General features: G+C 38.8%; 1 protein-coding gene across 1 annotated transcript in view; it reads left to right on the forward strand.

Moving 5' to 3' along the window:
• The window catches only part of csmd3b (CUB and Sushi multiple domains 3b), a 367,690-nt gene that overhangs the window by 198,501 nt on the left and 149,071 nt on the right, over positions 1-20,118 (forward strand). Inside the window, exons 7-9 of the mRNA XM_041808608.1 lie at positions 510-587; positions 5,897-5,984; positions 6,124-6,248. Of these exons, the coding sequence (XP_041664542.1) occupies positions 510-587; positions 5,897-5,984; positions 6,124-6,248 (291 nt within the window). The remainder of the gene's footprint in view (positions 1-509; positions 588-5,896; positions 5,985-6,123; positions 6,249-20,118) is intronic.

Below are 20,118 nucleotides of genomic sequence, written 5' to 3' on the forward strand. Positions count from 1 at the left end.
CCCCTTGTTGTGGATCTTCCCTGATTAAAGTAACCGTTTATTTTCTAACGTGCCATTATCTGAATGCTTTGATTACAGAGCTGCGTCATTGTCATTTTGATTAAAGCGGCAATTTCTTCTTTACCAGCCTGTTGTTTGGAATATTTCGGGGCTTTTAGCAAAATCCCTCCACGTACTGTATTTGTCTGAGTGACAAAGAAGGAGAAAAATTAAGCCTCTCATGAACAAATAGGCTAAAAGATGCTATTGTTGAAACCCTATCTACTTTCTTTCCTCTATCTGCTGCTGTCTTTCTCTTTTTTGTCTATCTGGCTCCCTCACTATCTGTTCCCACCATTTTTAATTTAATTTGCCTTTATAACTTTTTCCACTGTGCTCTTCTCTCTCTCAGCTTTGTGAGGGAGAAGAATCTACCTTTTTTAATGCCTTTGCTAGGTCTCATTTTTGTTAACTTTATCCAATATGTTTCCTGATTTTCTTCTTTTCTGTGTTTTGTTCTTCCTCCGCAGTGAAGCGATCAGTAGATTTTAAATCACGGGGCGTTAAATTATTCCCTGGCAAAGACTCCAGCAACAAGTTTTCAATATGTGAGTTCACATCTTAATGTCATTTTGGCTAATGAACATGTGATGGCTTGGATTTGGTTTGTTTTTACATTTTCACCTTGTTATCTTTTATTTTGTCTTTAAAATGCTTTTTTATTTGAGCATGTTTGTGTCTGTTTTAAAGAAAAAAAGTTGTGTTAGCATTCAAAATAATGACCAAAATATATTACAAAAACTCAAAGACTTTCATGACATTTGTGATACATAAATACATGAAAAGCACAACAGCCTCTGCAGGAGCATGCTTTTGCATTCTGCATGTCTGCTCTGATTTTGTTGTTTGTTGTTTTATGTGTTTTTGTCATGGTGTCTTGGTTTTATGCATGCATCTTCTTGGTTTGTTTGGTATATTTAATCATGGCTTGCTCTGATAAGCTTGCTTATCATGCTTTGGCCTTGTTTAGAGAATATGAGTTTGCTGTTGTATTATTTACCGCCCCTTCTTGCCTTGTCATCCTTATTTGCTCATTTCTTTCTTCACCTCTCCTCTAATTTACGCACTTAACTTTTTTTTTTTTTCCACACATCAGTTTTAACATCAGATTGACATTCAACAGCCTCCCTCTGCCATAGAGGTCGATAACTAAAACAAAAAATTAATCTAATGTATCCCCCAATTATTACATTAAGGTCTGAAGAATAATTTTCTTTGACTACTCACAGTTAGCAGCAAATTAAAGTGCTATAGTGTCTTTATTACTCCAATTTTTGCACAAAAGTGGAATTGAGGAAGGGAGACCCACAAGTACAAAAAGCTCCTGTTAATTTACTGCTCTTCTTTTAGTACTACCATTATTTCTTTCCCAAGTTTTAAGAATAAGTGTCTCCAGAATCCAACTCCCTAATTAGAAACCCTAAAGTAAAATAATTATGTTTAAGGGCGCTAATGGTGCATAAGTCATTCAGTGCACTATCAAGCAAAAAGCTCCACATGATTTTTATTTTAATTCCAATCTTTTGAACACTCTGACATTAAAATAAGACCTCCAAAAGGAGGAAATTTCCTAAAGTAAGAGCTGCACCTTTGTTATGAAATTTCACTTATTAAAGCTAGGTATGAGCCTCACATATTTGAGTTATTCTAAAACTAGCTCTGTCTCATTTCTTTGCCTCTTTATTATATTCCTATGACTCTCTTTCTGCTCATTATGCTTGCACTAGGAAGAACATTCATGCGCTTTAATGTGCTTCACCTTTTTTAATAACACTAAAACAAAACACTTAAAAGACGAATCTAGATGTTCCTAGATGCATAAATACTTAACATGTATGTGAATATATTTGCACTAAAGAACTCATGTTAACACATACATTTGCATTAAAACAAGGGCATACACTAATACATACAGAATAATTCACACACATTTTGCTTGTCCATGTTGTTGTTTAATTTGCATGCTTGCTAAAGCTTCACTTTTGTCTTTTTTATTTGCATCTTTTCCTTTTTGTCTTGTGTATCTTGTGTATCTTTCAAGTGTGACTCTCTTAAATACTGAATTAACTCAGTGAACACTGCACAGCTCATCACATTTTCCTCAGACAGTTTGTGGAGTCATGGTTGAAGCTTGAATGTACAGATGTGAATGTGTTTGTTAATTAGTCTGGCTCTGATTGGCTCAGATTTTAATTTGTTCTGCTCTGACTGTTTTACCTCTTCAATGAAGCGCAAAACTTCACATTTTGGATATAGGAATAATATTCTGTATGTGTGTCTGTCTGTTTGTCTGTACGTTTGTCTAAGTGTGTTTCTTTTTTGGCGGTTTATGTGTGTGTGTGTAAGAGTATGTTCACACAATACTGATACTGTTACCAGTCCCTCTGTTATGGTGTTAATAGTCCAGATGGTCAAATTAGCCGCTCCAACAAAGCAACAAACTATCTACTCAAACACACACACCAACCACCTGCTGGGTTTGTTGATAGGGACTGAACATGTACATGCATGTTAGTCTGATAGTCTGAACAGGCTGGGTGATTGTGAGGAATTAGAAACGGGCAGTGTTGCCTTGTTGGAATTCTCTAGTGTCTGCATTGTTGTTAAAAACAGTTCAAATTTCACTGTTCTCAGTTTTTAACACCATTTATTTGGCAACTACTACCAGAGCAGCCCAAGACAAAAATATCTTTGAACTACAGCCCCTTGCTTAAGATTTGTACCTCTGCATGCAATACTTTCTAGAATGATTTAAAACTTTTAGATCATTTCACTTGAAGCCTTTCTTTCTACCTTAAATGATCAACAACGCAATACCATGGATTAGTGCTTGTGTTTTTAAATTGTTACTGGGATTTAAATTTCCTGCACTGTAAGTGCAAAGTAGTTTTGCACTTTCTAAATGATTGTTTTAAAGTCCTTGTAAAGTGAAATCTGAAATTTCAGTCTAAGCACACTAGATATGTTGGGATAAGGTTGCTCTAAACATGTGAAAACACTGCGATCGGTGTGTGTATTCGCCCCCCCCCCCCCTTAAAAATATCACAACAGGGAGATTTGTGCCAGAAAACAGTACATTTTATCCACAACACCCATCTCAGCAAGCCAGGCAGCTGCACTCCTGCCATGGTTCACCTTAGGGTTAGAGGGAAAGCTAATTGCTGGAGTGCTTGTCTGTTTTTCACTTGAGCCAGATGTAGCAGAAAAAAAAACATCTTACCTGCTGAAGGTGAGTTTTAATCCATATTTCACTTATCTTTAGCCTTAAATCATCAAAAGAAACAGACTTTGACTTTGTCTCTCTCAAAGCAGCCACAGTTCAATCAGTTATGTCTGTTAGCACTGCAATGCTAAAGTTTAGTAAAGTAAAAGGTGACAAAGATCTGTTCAAACTTGTGGTGTGTAACTGAGACAATGTAGAACTGTCAGCAAAAGAATAAAAATAATGTACCCTTTAATCACATAAAATATACAGAATTATGTTGCTTTAGAATAAAATATATTGAACATAAATATTTACTAAAGGTGGTCAATAAATGTAACAACAGTCTGCAGCTTTAGAAATAAGCTGAGTTTCTTTCTACTCCAAAGTTCATTCATGATAAGTTGTGTTTCACTCTAATCTGAACATCAGACCATGAATTTGAATATAAAAATACACCACAGGGCATGTTGTTGTTGTTGTTGTTATAGCTGCAGTACATAAACATAACAAGACATTCTTTCCCTCAGGTAATACTCTACTCATATCACACATTGGTAAAAGATGAACAACTGAAAACAAACAAAAATCATTGGATTGGCCTAATTTTCCACCTATTTTACATCCATTGGTATGAATCAGAGATGAGTTGAAGAACATTCAAGTCACTCTCAGTTTAGTCGCATAGAGGAAAACATAGAGCATGAAGAAAACAGGGTCTTAATGAGCCATTTATGGACTCTGGCTTTTAAGATACTCTGTTACCTCTTATTATTGTATGCAGGCTTGAAAGAGACATCTGCTGGCACGTGACTTGTCCTCTTCAGTGTTAGAAAGTTAAAGTCCCAAAGGGAGCATGACCTTTTATGTACAAAGTCATCCATAAAGGAAATATATGTGACCGAAACCAGATAAAGTTTCTACAAGTCGGCATTCCAGTGGTTGAGAAAAATGGATACAAAGTTGTTTTCTTCAAAATGATTATTTTTCATTTTTTCTCATTTTATGCAATTCCGATATTTAAACTACTTATTCGATGAAAAAAGTATCACTAATGTGACATTTAAAAGCGTTAATTTTGTGTTTTAAAATGCCCTGTTTTCGGAGTTGTTACAGGGAGATTGAGGGGAGGGGACAGCGAAACTGTTGGGTGATTATTGGCCGCTCAGCCTGGCATTGTTCCCAGTTTCGCCCATTGAGATGGACAATAACAAAAACCGCATGGCTCAAACGCCACCCCTCCCCTGGCATGTAAATACAGCTGTTTCTAGTTATCACCTTTTATTAACAAGCCTCAAGATACACCCTGCAGCAAAGAAAAGAAGAAGAGACGATGAAGAATTGGCAAGAATTATCAACAGACTTGGGACAACTTCAGGATCACTCGACAGTGAAAGTTTGAAGAAGGCAGGTTTCCTATGGGAATATTTTGATGAGCGTTACCAGTCCGATTTAGAAGTTTGGTTTCAGTGGACTTTATGTAAATGTGGCCCTATTGTTCACACCCATTACCTGGCCTGCCTGAAGGTAGGAAAAGTCCTGAAACTTTGAGCCTGGTTTTCACAGAAAAAACAGAAACTAGAAGTTAACATTCAAATGAGCATATATTTGTAAAATGTGCTCAGATTAAAAAGTCAAAAATGACCTCTGATGACTTGCAGGAGTTTTTATCAGCTTTGGTCACATATATGGAAGGAATGGCTTTTAAGTTCTTTCACAAATCATAAACTTTCCCCCTGCATCTTCAGCAGCTGTTTTTATTTTTAAGAGAAAGGAAAATTATGTTTATGGAAAGCTAAAACTCTATAATGTGTCTGCAAAGGAAAGCCAATGAAATGTAGCTGCAGGGTTATTCATATGGAGAAGGAAGCAGCTGAGACAGAGTGACAGGAAAGATTAGGAAGGCAAACAAGCATGCAAGAAAAGCAAAAAAATAGTAAACAAATGGAGCGGAAGTAGAACCACATACATTTACTATTAACTCTGATAGAAATTAGCAACAGAAAGAGACAACATCGGGAGGCATCATGTCAGACGCACACTCGTGATGATGTTACCGTCTCAAAGTGTTTGTGCAGTTTATGCTCTTGTCTCTGTTGTGTTTTGTATGCTACTGTCAAGATGAGCTCTTGTGTTTATGTGAAAATTACGATTGTATCTGTCACATGATGTCCTCCCGGTCTGCCAGCCTGATGTCTCTGCCCTCCTTCTCTTTATTTCCCCATCTGTCTAACTTGTTTCCACCTTCCACCTGTTTCCTGCTGCCTGTTGTGAATAAGTGACGAGGCAGGCAGACTTCCAAAATCCAATCTAAAAGTGGAGGACTGGAAATTACCTTTACAAGTCTTGTGCTTAATGCTATCAATAGAATGACTGACTCAGACAGTTTTAGATTTATGCCAGGGTGCATTGAAGCTGCCCTGCGACGTTGATTTGGCAGCAATTTTGTACAATGGCTGCACCAAAATTGCACATATCCTCATTTGTAGTAGTGGTTGGTTATTCCCAACACTTGAAACATAAATTTAGATGACTTGCTGTTTTCAAAGGGACATTTTGCCTCTTAGACCAAGTCTACCTCTACTCTAAGCCTTGTGTATGCCTCACTCTAACCTGTCTGCCTGCACCTCTTCATTTCTCTGCCTCTCTGTGTAGTAAATGAAGGCGGTGTGAGACAGGCATCTAACTCCTGCCCTGACCCCGGAGAGCCAGAGAATGGAAAACGCCACGGCAATGATTTCAGGTACAGTTTTGTATTCACAAACATGCACGGACATACGTGCCTGCACATACAAACCTTTAATTCTCCTTTTTCTGTATATTTCACTTCCTGCCTAACCTTGGAGTGTGAATATTTCTCTGTGTTTGTGTTTTTTGTGTAGTATTGGCAGTGTGGTGCAGTTCAGCTGCGGAGAGGACTATGTTCTTCAGGGCAGCAAAACCATCAGCTGCCAGAGAGTGGCTGAAGTCTTTGCAGCCTGGAGTGACCACAGGCCAGTCTGTAAAGGTAAGAAAAAGCTCCGCAAATGACTGACCCCATAATATCAAACGCAAATCCAGATGTTCACCCACGCTTTAATCGCAGATGTAAAGGTAAGAAGACCACATATCCACTGCTGTGAAATGTTACCTGTGTGTCTGCCTGTGTTTGGCCTGATAAAGGCTGAGTTCAATGTGAGGAAAAAACTCCTGGCTATAAAATCATAAAACAAAGCACTTCATAATCCAATGTTTGTAGTGCAGCAGCTAGCTAACATGCTGCCATTTTATGCTTTCAGGAGGGAAGAGGTTTGACAGTGATTTTCCAAGGCTCTTAAATTACTCCATCACCAACACAATAAGCTCCATATAAAGACTACTGTAACAACCACCTAGCCTCTGCATTATTATTTAATCTACCTGTTAAAAAAAACCTATTCTTAACATGATTAAGAATCTGCTCATACGTTCAGTGCAGTGAAAGCTCCATGCATATTTTATTGCTGTATTTACATGGGGACAGTTGCGCGTTTTTCATAATTTCTCTAAGTGCTCTGATAATTAACACGCTTCAGACATTCATTCTTCAGCCTCCCTGACTTGTTCCGGTTTCACAGCTGGCACAGTTTTCTGTCTCAGACTTGCAACTCACACATACATATGCACAACCCTGCACACACAGAGGGAGGGAAACTGAGAGAGAGAGGCCGTCTGTCGTGTTAAATGCCAAAGTCGTTTGTCATGTCTCCCTTCACTAGACTTCAGACTGAGGCCAGAGACACATACTTTAACATAAAAACCAATATTCGCCGGATGTGTGTGCGTGTCAGAGAGTGTGTGTAAAAGGGAGTGAGAGAAGCATAGAGAGGTATTTTAAGATCTGACTAATTACCACTGGAGATATAGAACCTGAAGTAAGAGTAAGTGAAATCAGGGAAAGAGAAGAAAGACAGGGGGGAGGGAGGGTGAAAGCAGAAAAATGTCACACCTACTCTCTCTGCTTAAATTACAGCCTCTGTGAAAGTAAAATTCACTCTATCCATCATGAGGCATTAGCATATGAACACCACTTAAAAAGTAGCCAAGAAATGTAACAGTTTTGAAAACAGATTTAAAGTTTCCTGAACATAACTTATAGATGAATTTTAACTTTGGCATTTTAATCTCACTGCAGGAAGATCCTGTAGAGGAAAAGAAAGTCTTACCAGACTTGGACTATTTTGATACATTTTTGCTGTCACGTAACTTTCTCTTTTTTTTTTTTTCTTTTCCACTTGGAGCTATTGGTATTGTTCCTTTTGTGATAATCAGTATAGTATTGGAATCCAATAAAGGTTTAGTTAAAGGCAATAAAAAAAATGACCCATTATTTTTATAGACACAGGCTTGAGATCCCGCTCTGATGCTCTTTTAAACTGTACTGAACCTCCCGCCACATGAAGCCGCTGTAGCTTCAGTATGAACAGTGCAGTCATACAGTGTTTTAATTAGTAAATAGAAATAGAGTGGTATGTAGGCTGTCAGGTGTTGAACTTGTGTAAAACTAGCAGACATTAATTGAAGCTACAGTGGCTTCTAGTGGCAGGAGGTTCATTACAGTTTATGAGAGCATTATAGATTTTAGGATATAGGATTTTAAGCCTTTGTTTATAAAAATTATAGGTAATTTTTTTAACCGACTCGTAAAACTTGCGGAGGCAAATTTGATAAACTTATTTATCATTTCAATTCATTGTCTATTTTAACCACACGCATTGCTAGTATGTAGGCTCTCAAGGGTTGAACTCATAGAACTACTCAACCGAAGCTAAAAGAGGCCATTTATCAAAGCATGATATTAGTCTGCAAAGAGGACGGAAGACTGCTAATTTTAGCCACGTTAAACAGAGTATATCAGGCTCACAACACCTGCAAACACAGGGACCCTGTGATGAATTTGACTTTTTGTAAGTACTTTCTTCTCTTTAGACTAGCTGGTTAAACGCAATTTAACTTGGCATTTAACCAAATGGGGAAATAAATGCCAGGGAACATCCGTATTGTGAGACTGTCATCAAGTTAGATGGTTTTTAATCTCAGTTGAAGCTATAGCTTAATGTAAAATCTCAGTGTTTTTCCACACATAATTACAAAATTTTGTGTCATTTTTGCAATAGAGTGGCACTTGCTACAGGCCAATACCTAAATCAGAAAAAGTATATAAAAATATTATCTCATGATCTCTGGAGTTAGTGCAAGCTATGGTGAAACACCCTGGAAATCCACTGAGATAATAATATGTGGCTCAGGACACCTGGGTAGGCAGATGCTCAGCAGCCTTGGATCCTGCACTCTTACCCTGTGGATAAAGGACACAGTCTAGACACAAGGCTTGGCTGATACCCTACGTCTCTCTTGAACCAGACACACAAGGGCACTGACCTTCATTAGTCTTTATTCTCACCATGACAGCACAGATCTTCATTGCAGACAGGAAATAAGCTCGGCCTGTACAGTTTGGATACGACCCTTCTCCCGGGCTCTGATCGGTCCCTGCCAGTCAACCTTATTATCCAACTCAATTATCAGAGATATTATAGTGCTGATACCCTTTGATTGGCTCTCTCAGATTGCTAATGCCTGTTAGGGATTCATCATCACTAAATAGCTGTAATGAGAGGTTTAATAAAGCCACTAACATTAAGCCAATCAAGTCCTGCATTTACTTGCATGTGATGATGGGCTAAGCTCCCCAAAGGGAGACTTGCATTGACATAAAAAGTCAGTGATGTCGTCCCCTGAGGCAGGTAGCCGTTAAAAGAATGACCTCTATCACTGGGAAACAGAGCCATCAGTCGACAGTCAGCATGGCTCTTTGAAGGGAAAGTATGTGGGCAGGAAGAGACCCTCTAACAGAGCTACTGTAGCCTCTGAGTAGCAGGTGAGTGCATTTTTAAAGCTCTGTTGAATTTAAAACAGAGAGACTCGTATTCCCAGCACGAACCACTGCTCAGGGAGGAACTTTTTTTTTTTGACAAAGCCATGACAAAGTGCACCGTCCTTCTCTGTGGGTGTTGCTAAGTAACAAGTGATTCTGTGCTGGTTGATCTTTGTTATTTAAAACATCTCACAATGGAGGGCACTGTTTCTCCAACATGGTACCCCAATACAAGCTACATTATCTCAATTTGTGCAGCCCTGTGTTAAAAGGTAAACAGCAGGAACATTATTTGTGATATTAATTCTTCATATTTCATGGCATGATCTCTGACAAACCTGCCCATAACTATGAGTACTATTAAACTATCCAAATGTCTTATTTTTAGATAAGTATCTTTGGAATAGAGGAAAACAATGAAACTGTTTACAACTGTGGCATTGTTATGCAGCATATCTCTGCCCTACTTTGGTGAAACAGAAAGACATCCATCTTCAAAATCCCATAAATCCCAGGATAAACACAGCGAGGTTGCTTGAAGGACAAGATTCATGTTACACTGGAATAATTTCAGAAACAATACTGAGGCTTTATTTGAACTATATGCCAGGATCACTGAAAAGAGAAAACAAAAGAAGTAAACACAATACTATGCATCCACAGACTTTTTATAAACACATTTAATGCTTGAAATAGGGTGCTTTGGTGTTGGTGGCTTAGCTGGAAAAGCATTGAGAAGGGAGACTTCACTCTATTTTTAAACCTATTCACAAAAATCCATTTCCCCTTAGGGACAAAAACCCAATATTGAAATTCTGAAAATATGAATGCCTTAGAGGCAGGAAGGAAAGAGAGGCAGGCTAGTTCACAGCTAATGGACTGTAAAAAGAATCAACTTCTCCATCGTCTAGAGTTGGTCTCTGGTCCTTAATTTGACATGCTTTATGTTTTGTTTTTTTTTTTGTTTTTTTTTTACCTTTTTTGACTGCTGCCTTCTTTGACCATTCAGCATCCAGAATAGTTCCTTTGTATAGACACATGCTAAAAAAGTAGAAAGTTTGACTCTAGCTGTATCATACCACCTAACTAATATGTGCTAATTTTATTTGAGAGGGCCCATTGTAAGCATAGTGAAGTCAGCATATGATGTTGGTAGAATGTAACAGTATCAACATGGGCTTATAAAACAGACTGATATTTGTTAAGTACCTCTTCATTTAAAAAAAAAAGAAAGTCTATTTAACCTGTTTCTAGTATTACCATCAGTGGAACATTTTCTGTCTACTTAAGGGAATACTCTGAGCAATTTTTACTGTATAAACATGATACCTATGTGGCTCACTGGTGTGTGGAAAGTAGGAAAGGTTGAGTACCTGTTTTGATAGAAAAAATAATTAAGTTACCCACAGTGTTTGAAGAGGAGGACTGAGCTGGTGGAAATGCCAGGGCTATTTCCTTCCAAAATTGCAGGCCAACCAAAAATATTGTGTTGCCTCTGCATAAACAGCACCTGGTCTGCAACACTGCATCCGCCTTGGAACTGACGTGTTGATTTTCAGCAAAAAATTTACCAGACAGACACAGGAGCTGCTGTGTCTCTGTTTGCACCTCCGCTGGCTGTGCTGGCACATGAAAATAACTAGAATTTTTGGAATAAGCGCCAGAGGTAAGGAAGAGAGCACAGCAGTCATGATTTTTATTACATTTCAGTGTGAAAGCGCAATGCTCTTCAAAGTGTGGTCCCCTTATTTAGCCTACTTTGTTTCATCCCATTGGAGAAAAAAAGGGAATAGGAGGAAGGCTAGGCTAGCAGAAAAGATTTGACCTTTCCATTGAGCCCAGCCAGTAGCAAAAGTGGGATTTCATAAATAATATTGAGCAACAGGTTCAGTCCGTCAGAAAGCATCAAGCCAGCTCCATTATTAAAGGGTCAGCTCTGTCACAACCATTATAACAGCCAAATGTGTGGTTTTGAAACATTACACGAAATAAAGAGGACATATTTTGAAATTTGCCCTTTATGTCATTACACTGAACCAATAAAGAAAGAAAGATGGATGAAAATCACAAAAAGACAGCGAGAGAGGCAGGGATGGAGTGTTTATCTCTTTATTAGCAACAATTAAACCATTTTAAAGCTAAATTAAAATAAACTACAAAAACAGCAATAAAATTGCAATGTCCTTCTGTCCACTTTTATGATAATTTATGAGAGAGAGCGAGAGATAGCTAGAAAGAGAGAGAGAGAGAGACCATGTGGCACCTTGATTAATGGACAGATGGCAAGGCCACAGAGCCAACTCCCTGTATGTGTGTGTATGTGTGTAAACTCCAGGGAGTTCACTTGATCTGCCTAATACACTGACTCAAGGAAGGGTGCTACATGTCAAGTGAATCCACACAGCCACATATGTTGTCTTCAAACAGGAAAATAAAACAGTTAGACAAGAAGGAAAAAAGCAAAGAAATTCAAGTGCACAGCCACTGTAAAAACACGGCACAAAGCTACTGTCTCTCTTTGTGGATGTGTGTGTGTGTGTGTGAAAGTGTGTTTGTACCCATTAGAGCTCTAACCAGAGTGAGGGCCAGTGGAATGCTGCATGCCAGCCTAATGATGTCATCAATTATTCTCTGTGTCCATTGGTCAGTCTATCAGCTCATGTAGACAGCCTGTTAAACCACATGTTCAGCCATCCTTGTGGAGCTTCTGATCTCTAATCTGATTCAAACTTAGGATCTAAGGCTCATTTTGAACACATGCACTTAAAAATCATAATAAATTCTGAAGTAATTTCACTATTAATACAAACTTATAATTGCTTGACCAACAACTGTCATATTTTGACAAAGGTACCTGTAGTTAACAAGAAAATGATAGCCTGACAGGATTTTTTTGTATTTTTGTTATCAATGAAGAAATAGCAGTCATCCTTCTGGCCCTTTGTGTCAAAATAATTATTTCACATTTTCATTTGAGTCCTCCTGTCTTGTTGGGTACACATCATTCTTGTCAAAGTTCCCTTGATGGGAAATTTCCTTTTAGGGAGATGTTCCTTAAATAATATGTGAACTTTCACAGTTTATTTGATGAAAAAAAACATACTGAAGAAGTTGGGTGTTTAAGACCAAAATAAGACCACCTATGTGACATAATATAAGTTTCAATCTGGTTTTCGTCAGTCCCATTCAACAGAATCAGCACTTCTTAGAGTTTTCAATGACCTCTTGTTTAGCAGTGATGAAGGTAAATGTTCTGTGTTGGTTTTATTGGATCTCAGTGCAGCCTTTGACACTATGGATCATGGTATTTTAGTTAATAGGCTAAGGCAGTGGGTGGGCATTTCTGGCTCAGCCATTGACTGGTTCTCCTCTTACCTGTCAGAGAGAATATTCTCTGTCACTGTTAACAGCCACACCTCTTCTAATTCCTCCCTGGTTTGTGGAGTTCCCCAAGGTTCGGTCCTTGACCCAGTATATTCTTTGCTCCCACTCAGCCACATAATCAACAGTTTTAAAGACATATCTTTTCACTGTTATGCAGATGACATCCAGCTTCATATATCTTTTACACATCAAAATTACACTAAAGTGTCAGTGCTACTTTGTTGTTATAGTGCCATTAAAGACTGAATGTCAGATAATTCTCTACAGCTAAACGCTGACAAAACAGAGGTCCTTGTCTCGGCCCCAGATGGCTTAGTGCCTGGTATTCTGAAGAAACTTGGTACTCTGTCCACTTGTGTAAATCCTGTTCTGCGTAATATCGGTGTTTCATTTAGCCACTCCTGGAGCCTCATGTACAAAGGGTGCATACTCACAAAAACGTGGCGTACGTTCTTTTTCACGGCAAAGTTCAGATGTATCAAAAGTAAAATGACCGTGGAAATGTGCGGTGCCTCACGCCAACTTCATGGCTGGTGTACGCACATTTCTACAGCTGAGGATCCTTTGGGGACACTTAGAGGTGATGCTGGGAAACTGTTATAATAAATAAATGTGATGTGCACATCAGAGACACATGAACAATTAACCCTGATGAACAATTAACACACATGTGTCTGCAATTACACGAGTGGATATAAAAGCATATGCTAAGTGGTGAAAATAAATACTGTTAACAACAATGGCTTTAGCAGTATTAGAAGACATTGTAAATGATGCAATACGAATAGAGCGTGTGTTTAGAGACAGAGAGGATTTACTGGCGCATGATGACAACTGGCTCATCAGCCACTTTAGGTTCCTGGGGGCAATTCTCCTGGAACTGTGCGCAGAGCTGCGGCTGGCTTTGGGGCGCAACATGTGCCATGCGCTGCCTGTATCCATACAGGTGCTGACCACACTGGGGTTCTTAGCAACTGGGGCATTCCAGAGGGACCTGGCCGACCGATCGGGACTGTGCCAGTTGACCCTGAGCCCAGCCATGCCAGTCGTGTGGGACAGAATTATCTGCATGTCCGCCAGGTGTATCAAATTCCCATACAATGTAGCTGAACAGGTCAACATTAAAGCACAATTTGCAGCGAGAGCCGGTTTTCCTAATGTAATCGGAGCTATCAACTGCACACACATTGCTATAAAAGTGCCATCACTTGATGAATAAGTATATGTCAACAGGAAAAATTTTCATTCGATAAATGTACAGATCATATGTGATGCACAAATGCAATTAACCAACATTGTGGCGAGGTGGCCTGGTTCAATGCACTATTTATACCTTCTGAGTAATCGCATGGTTAGGAACAGACTACAAGGTGGCACTGTGCACGATGGGGGGCTTCTTAAAGGGTAAATTTATTCGTTTAATTGTCCTAATATTAATCCCTGTGACGCGCATTGAGCATGTGCGCCCCTAAACACTATCCTGCCTTCACAGCATCATTATTAGTCAGTGGTTAGAGTTAGTGACTTGCTGTTTTTCTCTGGTTAAAGTACAGCTTCAGATCTTTCCAACAAGCCCATGTCTCTGTGTTCAAAATACTCATGTTAATAACCCCGTGCGTAAAGTTTGAAAACCGTGCGTAAGGTGTGAAATGTCTTAATCAGCCTCACCTTTTCCCCTGCGCACTTCTGCATTAATTTGCAACAATAGTGTGGGATCCATGTAAATAGTGTATAAAATTAACAAATAGAAACTGTAAATCCAGTTTACTTTGTCTGCTTTGCGGCGACTCTCTGTTCAAATGGGGTGAGCCCCTCTTCTCCTGTCCCCCCACCTGTTTTGGCTACACTTCGGTGGTGGGCTGCTGTTCTCCGCTTCACATCCACCTTGATGTTAGACCACTTCTTCTTCAATTCAGCATGTGTGCGCTTTTCTGATCCCACAGCATTGACGGCCTCACACACACTCCCCCGCTCACTCCTCTTGCGTTGCCAAAGAGGACATTTTTGTGCACAACCACTTCAGTGAGAAGCGTCTCCAATTCGCTTTCTACTCCAACATGTGCGCTCAATTCCACGTTGATTGGGATGTACAAAGAAAATGTGCTTGAATTCATGCGTGCGCTCAGATTCATACATCTGGATATTTTTATGTGTACAACGTTTTCTGGATTTGAGTGTACGCCATGTTTCAGTAGGAAATCCACGCAAGTCTTTGTACATGAGGCCCCTTGTCTCTAGATCAACATGTCAATAATCTGGTCCGTTCTTGTTTTTTCCAACTCAGAAATATCGCACAACTCAGACACATTGTTTCTACAGCTCAGATGGAGGTGGTGATTCACACATTAATTTCCTCCTGTTTAGACTGCTGTAACTCACTTTCACCTGTCTCAGTAAAACATCTACAAATCGTCTACATCTAGTTCAAAACGCTGCAGCCAGACACCAAGTCTTCAAAAAGGTCACACATCACACCAATTCTGTATTCTCTCCACTGGCTTCCCATACATTTCAGAATCCATTTTAAGATTCTTATGTTCACTTTTGAAGCCCTGCATGGTCAGGCACCAGCCTACATTACGGAGCTCTTGAACCTTACAGTCCTAGTAGGACTCTCCTGTCCTCTGATCAGGGTCTGCTGGTTGTTCCACACTCCAGACTAAAAACTGAAGGTGACTGTGCATTTAAGGTCATTGCTCCAACTCGTTGGAGCACTCTTCCATTGGGTTTAAGATCAGTAGAAACAGTCGATTCCTTTAAAAAGCAACTCAAGACCTACTTGTTTGGTCTGGCCTTTACTTAATCTGTTTTGTGTACTGTGTATTCTCTTATTGTACCTTTGCATTAATTGCCTGTGTTTCTTTTATCTCTTTGTAAAGCACTTTGTGACCTTGCTGTTCTTGAAAGGTGCTATATAAATAAACATTATTGTTATTATTATTATTATTATTAGAGTTTTATCCACTAAATAGCAGGTAATTAAACACCCACAACAATATTTAATTCAGCAGCATATCATTTGCCACAAAAAATTGTATTTGTTCTTGAGAGGACACTCAGGTTGAGCTGAATGCAAGTCTGAAGAAACCTTGACTTGTTTGTTATTGTGAACTCATCCAATAATTCGATTCTGTTTTGTTTTTTATTTACCTGCCCCAAAAGTCTCTTCACGCTCTTTGTTTCGGATGCAGGGTCAGGCAGATAATCTAGAAAAGGTAGGGGTTAAATGTCCTTGGTATGCTCCAGCAGGTACTGCTGTATGGATGATTGAATCAGAGCCCTCCACAGGGAGGACGACTCACTAACCGCAAGAGGCCATCGTGCTGAGAAAGCAGCTGAGTTATGGACCTTGAGTGTGAGGCTGAGATCAAACTGAAGGCAACAGTTATGAGATTCTTCCATGCTAGAATGGACAACCGAGTCAAAACATTTGAAGCTGAACAGCGTTAAAATTCAGACTGAGAAAACATTTCTCCCTGCAACCTTCCCAGAGCTCATGGACTGCCTCAGATCTGCTCTGAAGCCATAAAGCAGAACATTGGAGAAGAGTGAGCAAGGGCGTTTGAGCTACAGAGCAGACTTTGGCAGTGTGATCCTCGCCTGAAACATCATTTAATATTGGTCTGCATCCCGACGTTGAGTGAGTGTTTATGTGTGTATATTAGAGTGAGTCAGAGAGCAGAAATCCTCGGGGAATCTTGTTGATCTGAATACATAAACTCAAGAGAGGGCGTGTTGTTTAACACATAATACACAAACAAACACACTCTCACACACAGTCTCATTGCAGCTCCTGTCAGAATCATTCAGTTCATCTTGCCTGTGATTTCAACAATATGCTCTCGGTACCAGATAAAACTCATCAAAATGTTTAATTTGATATAAAATTCATTATCACTTCAATGATAGTGTGGCTTCAAGCTCTCTTTATTGGGTGCCAGTTTAAATAATGATGAGAGGGAGAGAAAGACAGAGAGACATGAGGCTGTCACTCAGTTAGACATCCATGTGGAAACTCTTCTTAAAAGTTCTGCATCCAAATTCTTACTTGAAGCTGCACAGTTATACTAGAAAACTTGATTGAATGAATTTTATTTCTTACATGGATAAGAAGAGGCATTGCACTGCTGTTTTCACTGAATTGTCTAAAGCATCTGACAACTTTGATAAGGGTCTTCCCTTTCTCTTGGCAATGTTGGTTTAACTCAAACACTTGTAACTGGTTCCATAACTACCTTTTTAATAATCTTCAATGTAAAAAGGCTGGAATCATTAATTCTGAGTTTTATTCTTCAATAAGGGGTGTCCCACAAGGATCACACTTGGGCCCTCTTCTATTACAGTCTATATCAATAATGTTTATTTTTCTTAACAGACTTTTATTTTCATCTTTATGTGGACAGTATTATTTTGTTTTGCTTTCAGCAACTTGTTTTTAACAGGTCAAAAATGCTGAAAATGTTTTTCTAAAACTCTGTGAATGCCATAAACAAACACATTTTTGATCTTCTCCAAAGCTAAAGTCTTGCTTTAGTGGTCTTCAGTTCTCACACTCACTGGTAGCAGTATTGAAAGGTCTCAGTATGGTTAATCTGTTTGGAAACTGGCTTGATGAATTGTTTACTTTTAAAGACGATATTGAAAAATTCCCTGACACAATCCAGCAGAAACTTTGTTTTCTGTGCAGAAATGAGTCAAATTTTCCTTCCAACTGTAGGAAAAGTAAAGTTGAGGCTTTTTTCTGTCAGTGCTGAATTTTGATGATATTGTTTATAGACATGCTGGTGCTTCTACACTTAAATCTCTGAACTCAGGATCTGCTCTTAGATTAATAACAGGGGGATCTTATAACTCTCACTCTCACTGCATTCTGTATAACAAAGTTGGTTGGTCTTCCTGGCACAGATGTGTGATAAACACTTGTATCTTTTAACCTATAAATCACTGCTTGGATGCACACCATCTTATATGACGTCTATACTGAACTGGATCTGACCAAACTTGCTCCACTGACTTTTTCTTTAATTCCAGAGGGCCTACTCTGATTTTGGAAAATCTGCTTTTGGCTTTTGTGCTCTGCAAATGTGGATAATTTACAACAGAGTCTAAAGATTGACAATCTTGTTTTAAGATGATGATCTCAAATCATTTCAGCACAGCGTGTGATTGCTTTTACTGAGTGTTATCCTTTGTTTGTTTGTTTTAATTGTGCATTTTTGAATCTCAATTTCAATGAGGAGAACCTCAGGGATTTTCTGAACTTAAATAAATGTTAAATGAATAAATCAGTTTATCTGTCTATTAGAGCTGGGCAATTAATTAACAATTTAGATTAAATCACAATATAGCCTTCTACAATCTTCAAATCGCAAAAGGTGCAATATTTCTTTAACCTGAAATGTGAGTAAAATACCGGTATAAAACTCGTTTTGCAGCATATATGTTACACCTTACACATCATGTAATCAGTCTAGTGTCATTTTTTTTAAATAATTTACAAAAAACATTCCTGATTTTAGTTTGTTTTTTATTAAACAAAAAAGGAACATGAAAATGATCATTCCCTTCAATACAATAATTTGATTTGAATTTTCAGTATTAGTCAAAATAATTACAAATAGATTTTTTAATTGTTCAGCCTTAGTTTGGTCCATCCAATGTTTTTTTTAGTTAAATACAGAATGATTTATTGCTTGTTCGTTGGGAAATACCTAAGCGGAAGAGCTTAAGAAATAGTCACATATTAAATTGCAACTGTAATGTTGATCCCAGATAGTTCAGTCCTACGTATAACTCTACAATGCTAGTGTGTCTTTATATTTTCCAGTGGCATTGCCAGATTTTTATAAGCACAGAGGCTCTGATATACTGGTAATTTCAATCAATATTGTTAGCTTATTAAGAGCCATGCCTTGATGTTTCTTTAGACATGTCTACAACAGGAAGATAACTTAAAGTCCCTGTAAAGCTCTACCTTTCCAGCAAACCCAACTCCACTCTCACGCCCTCCTCCCTCACCCACTGCTTCTCAGAAATCAAATCCTGGTTCACCTTTAACTTTCTTAAACTCAGTATTGATAAAACAGAACTCCTCCTTGTCGGTACCAAATCCACTCTATCCAAAACCGACAGTTTCTCCCTCACCATAGACAGCTCCACAGTGTCCCCCTCCCCTCAGGTTAAGAGTCTGGGTGTCATCCTCGACAGCTCACTTTCTTTCTATTCTCACATTAATAACATAACCCAGTCTGCATATTTCCATTTACGTAATATCAATCGTCTCCGCCCCTCTCTCACCCCTCACACTACTGCTATTCTGGTCCACAGCCTCGTCACCTCCTGCATAGACTACTGTAATTCACTCCTTTTCGGTGCCCCTCACAAATCCCTCCACAAGCTTCAACTGGTCTAAAACTCTGCTGCCCGCATCATCACCAGAACCCCCTCCTTTCACCACATCACCCCCGTCCTCCAGCAGCTCCATTGGCTCCCGGTCAAATTCAGAATTCAATTCAAAATCCTACTGTACACTTTTAAAGCCATCCACAACCTTGCCCCCCCCCCCCCCCCATCTTTCTGATCTCCTCCACATTGCCATCTCCTCTCACTCCCTCAGGTCTTCCTCCTCCCTCCACCTCTCCGTGCCCTCCGCCTGTCTCAGCACCATGGGGAGCAGAGCTTTCAGTCGCTCTGCTCCCCAACTCTGGATCTTACTCCCTCCTGACATCAGAAACATGGACTCTTTACCCCTTTTTAAATCCCGTCTCAAAACTCATCTTTTTCAAATTGCATACTCTCTGTAAATCCCTCTGATTCATTTTAAATTTGTGCTCATTTGTTTGTTGGTTTTATTTACTATTGTGTTATTTCATTGTGTTTTTTAACTTGTAAAGTGTCCTTGAGTGTTAGGAAAGGCGCTCTCAAATAAAATGTATTATTATTATTATTAAAGTTATAAACCAAATCTTTGTTTTGGTTTTGTTTTGGGCTGTCAATAGATTAAAATTTTTAAATCACGATTAATCTCACAATTTTCATAGTTAACTCAAGATTAATCGAAAATTAATCACACTTTTTTGTCTGTTCTAAATGTACCTTTCAGTACTATTTCTCAAGATTTAAATACCCTTATCAATACAAGTGGACAAAAATTCTTTCTTTATGCAAATGTTTGTTCATGTTAATAACCCAAAACAACAACAGATAATGTCCAGAAAATTCTCTAGACTAAGCTCAAAGATACTGAATGCTCCAAAAATCTGCTGAGAGCATATCATGGTAAACTCAAGCCCAACAAGCCACAACAGATGGAGATACTGACCTTAATGTAACATAACTGAATAATACCAAAATAGTGTCCAATTTTAGACTTCTAGAAGTTAACTCCTCTGCTCTCAGCAGCTTAACACAGAACAACAGATCTCATCATCACACATGGACATAAAGAGCATTGTCAGTTAAGTGTAAATCACTCAAAGATCATTCCTGATCCTTCACATTAAGCAGAGCAATTCAACCTAATATGGGGGAAATAAAGGTTCATAGAAAGATCCCTTTACACCAGGAGGACTCACAACAGGATAATACAAAAAAAGAG

This window comes from Cheilinus undulatus, linkage group 16 (genome assembly GCF_018320785.1).
Source record: "Cheilinus undulatus linkage group 16, ASM1832078v1, whole genome shotgun sequence".
Classification (NCBI taxonomy): domain Eukaryota; kingdom Metazoa; phylum Chordata; class Actinopteri; order Labriformes; family Labridae; genus Cheilinus; species Cheilinus undulatus.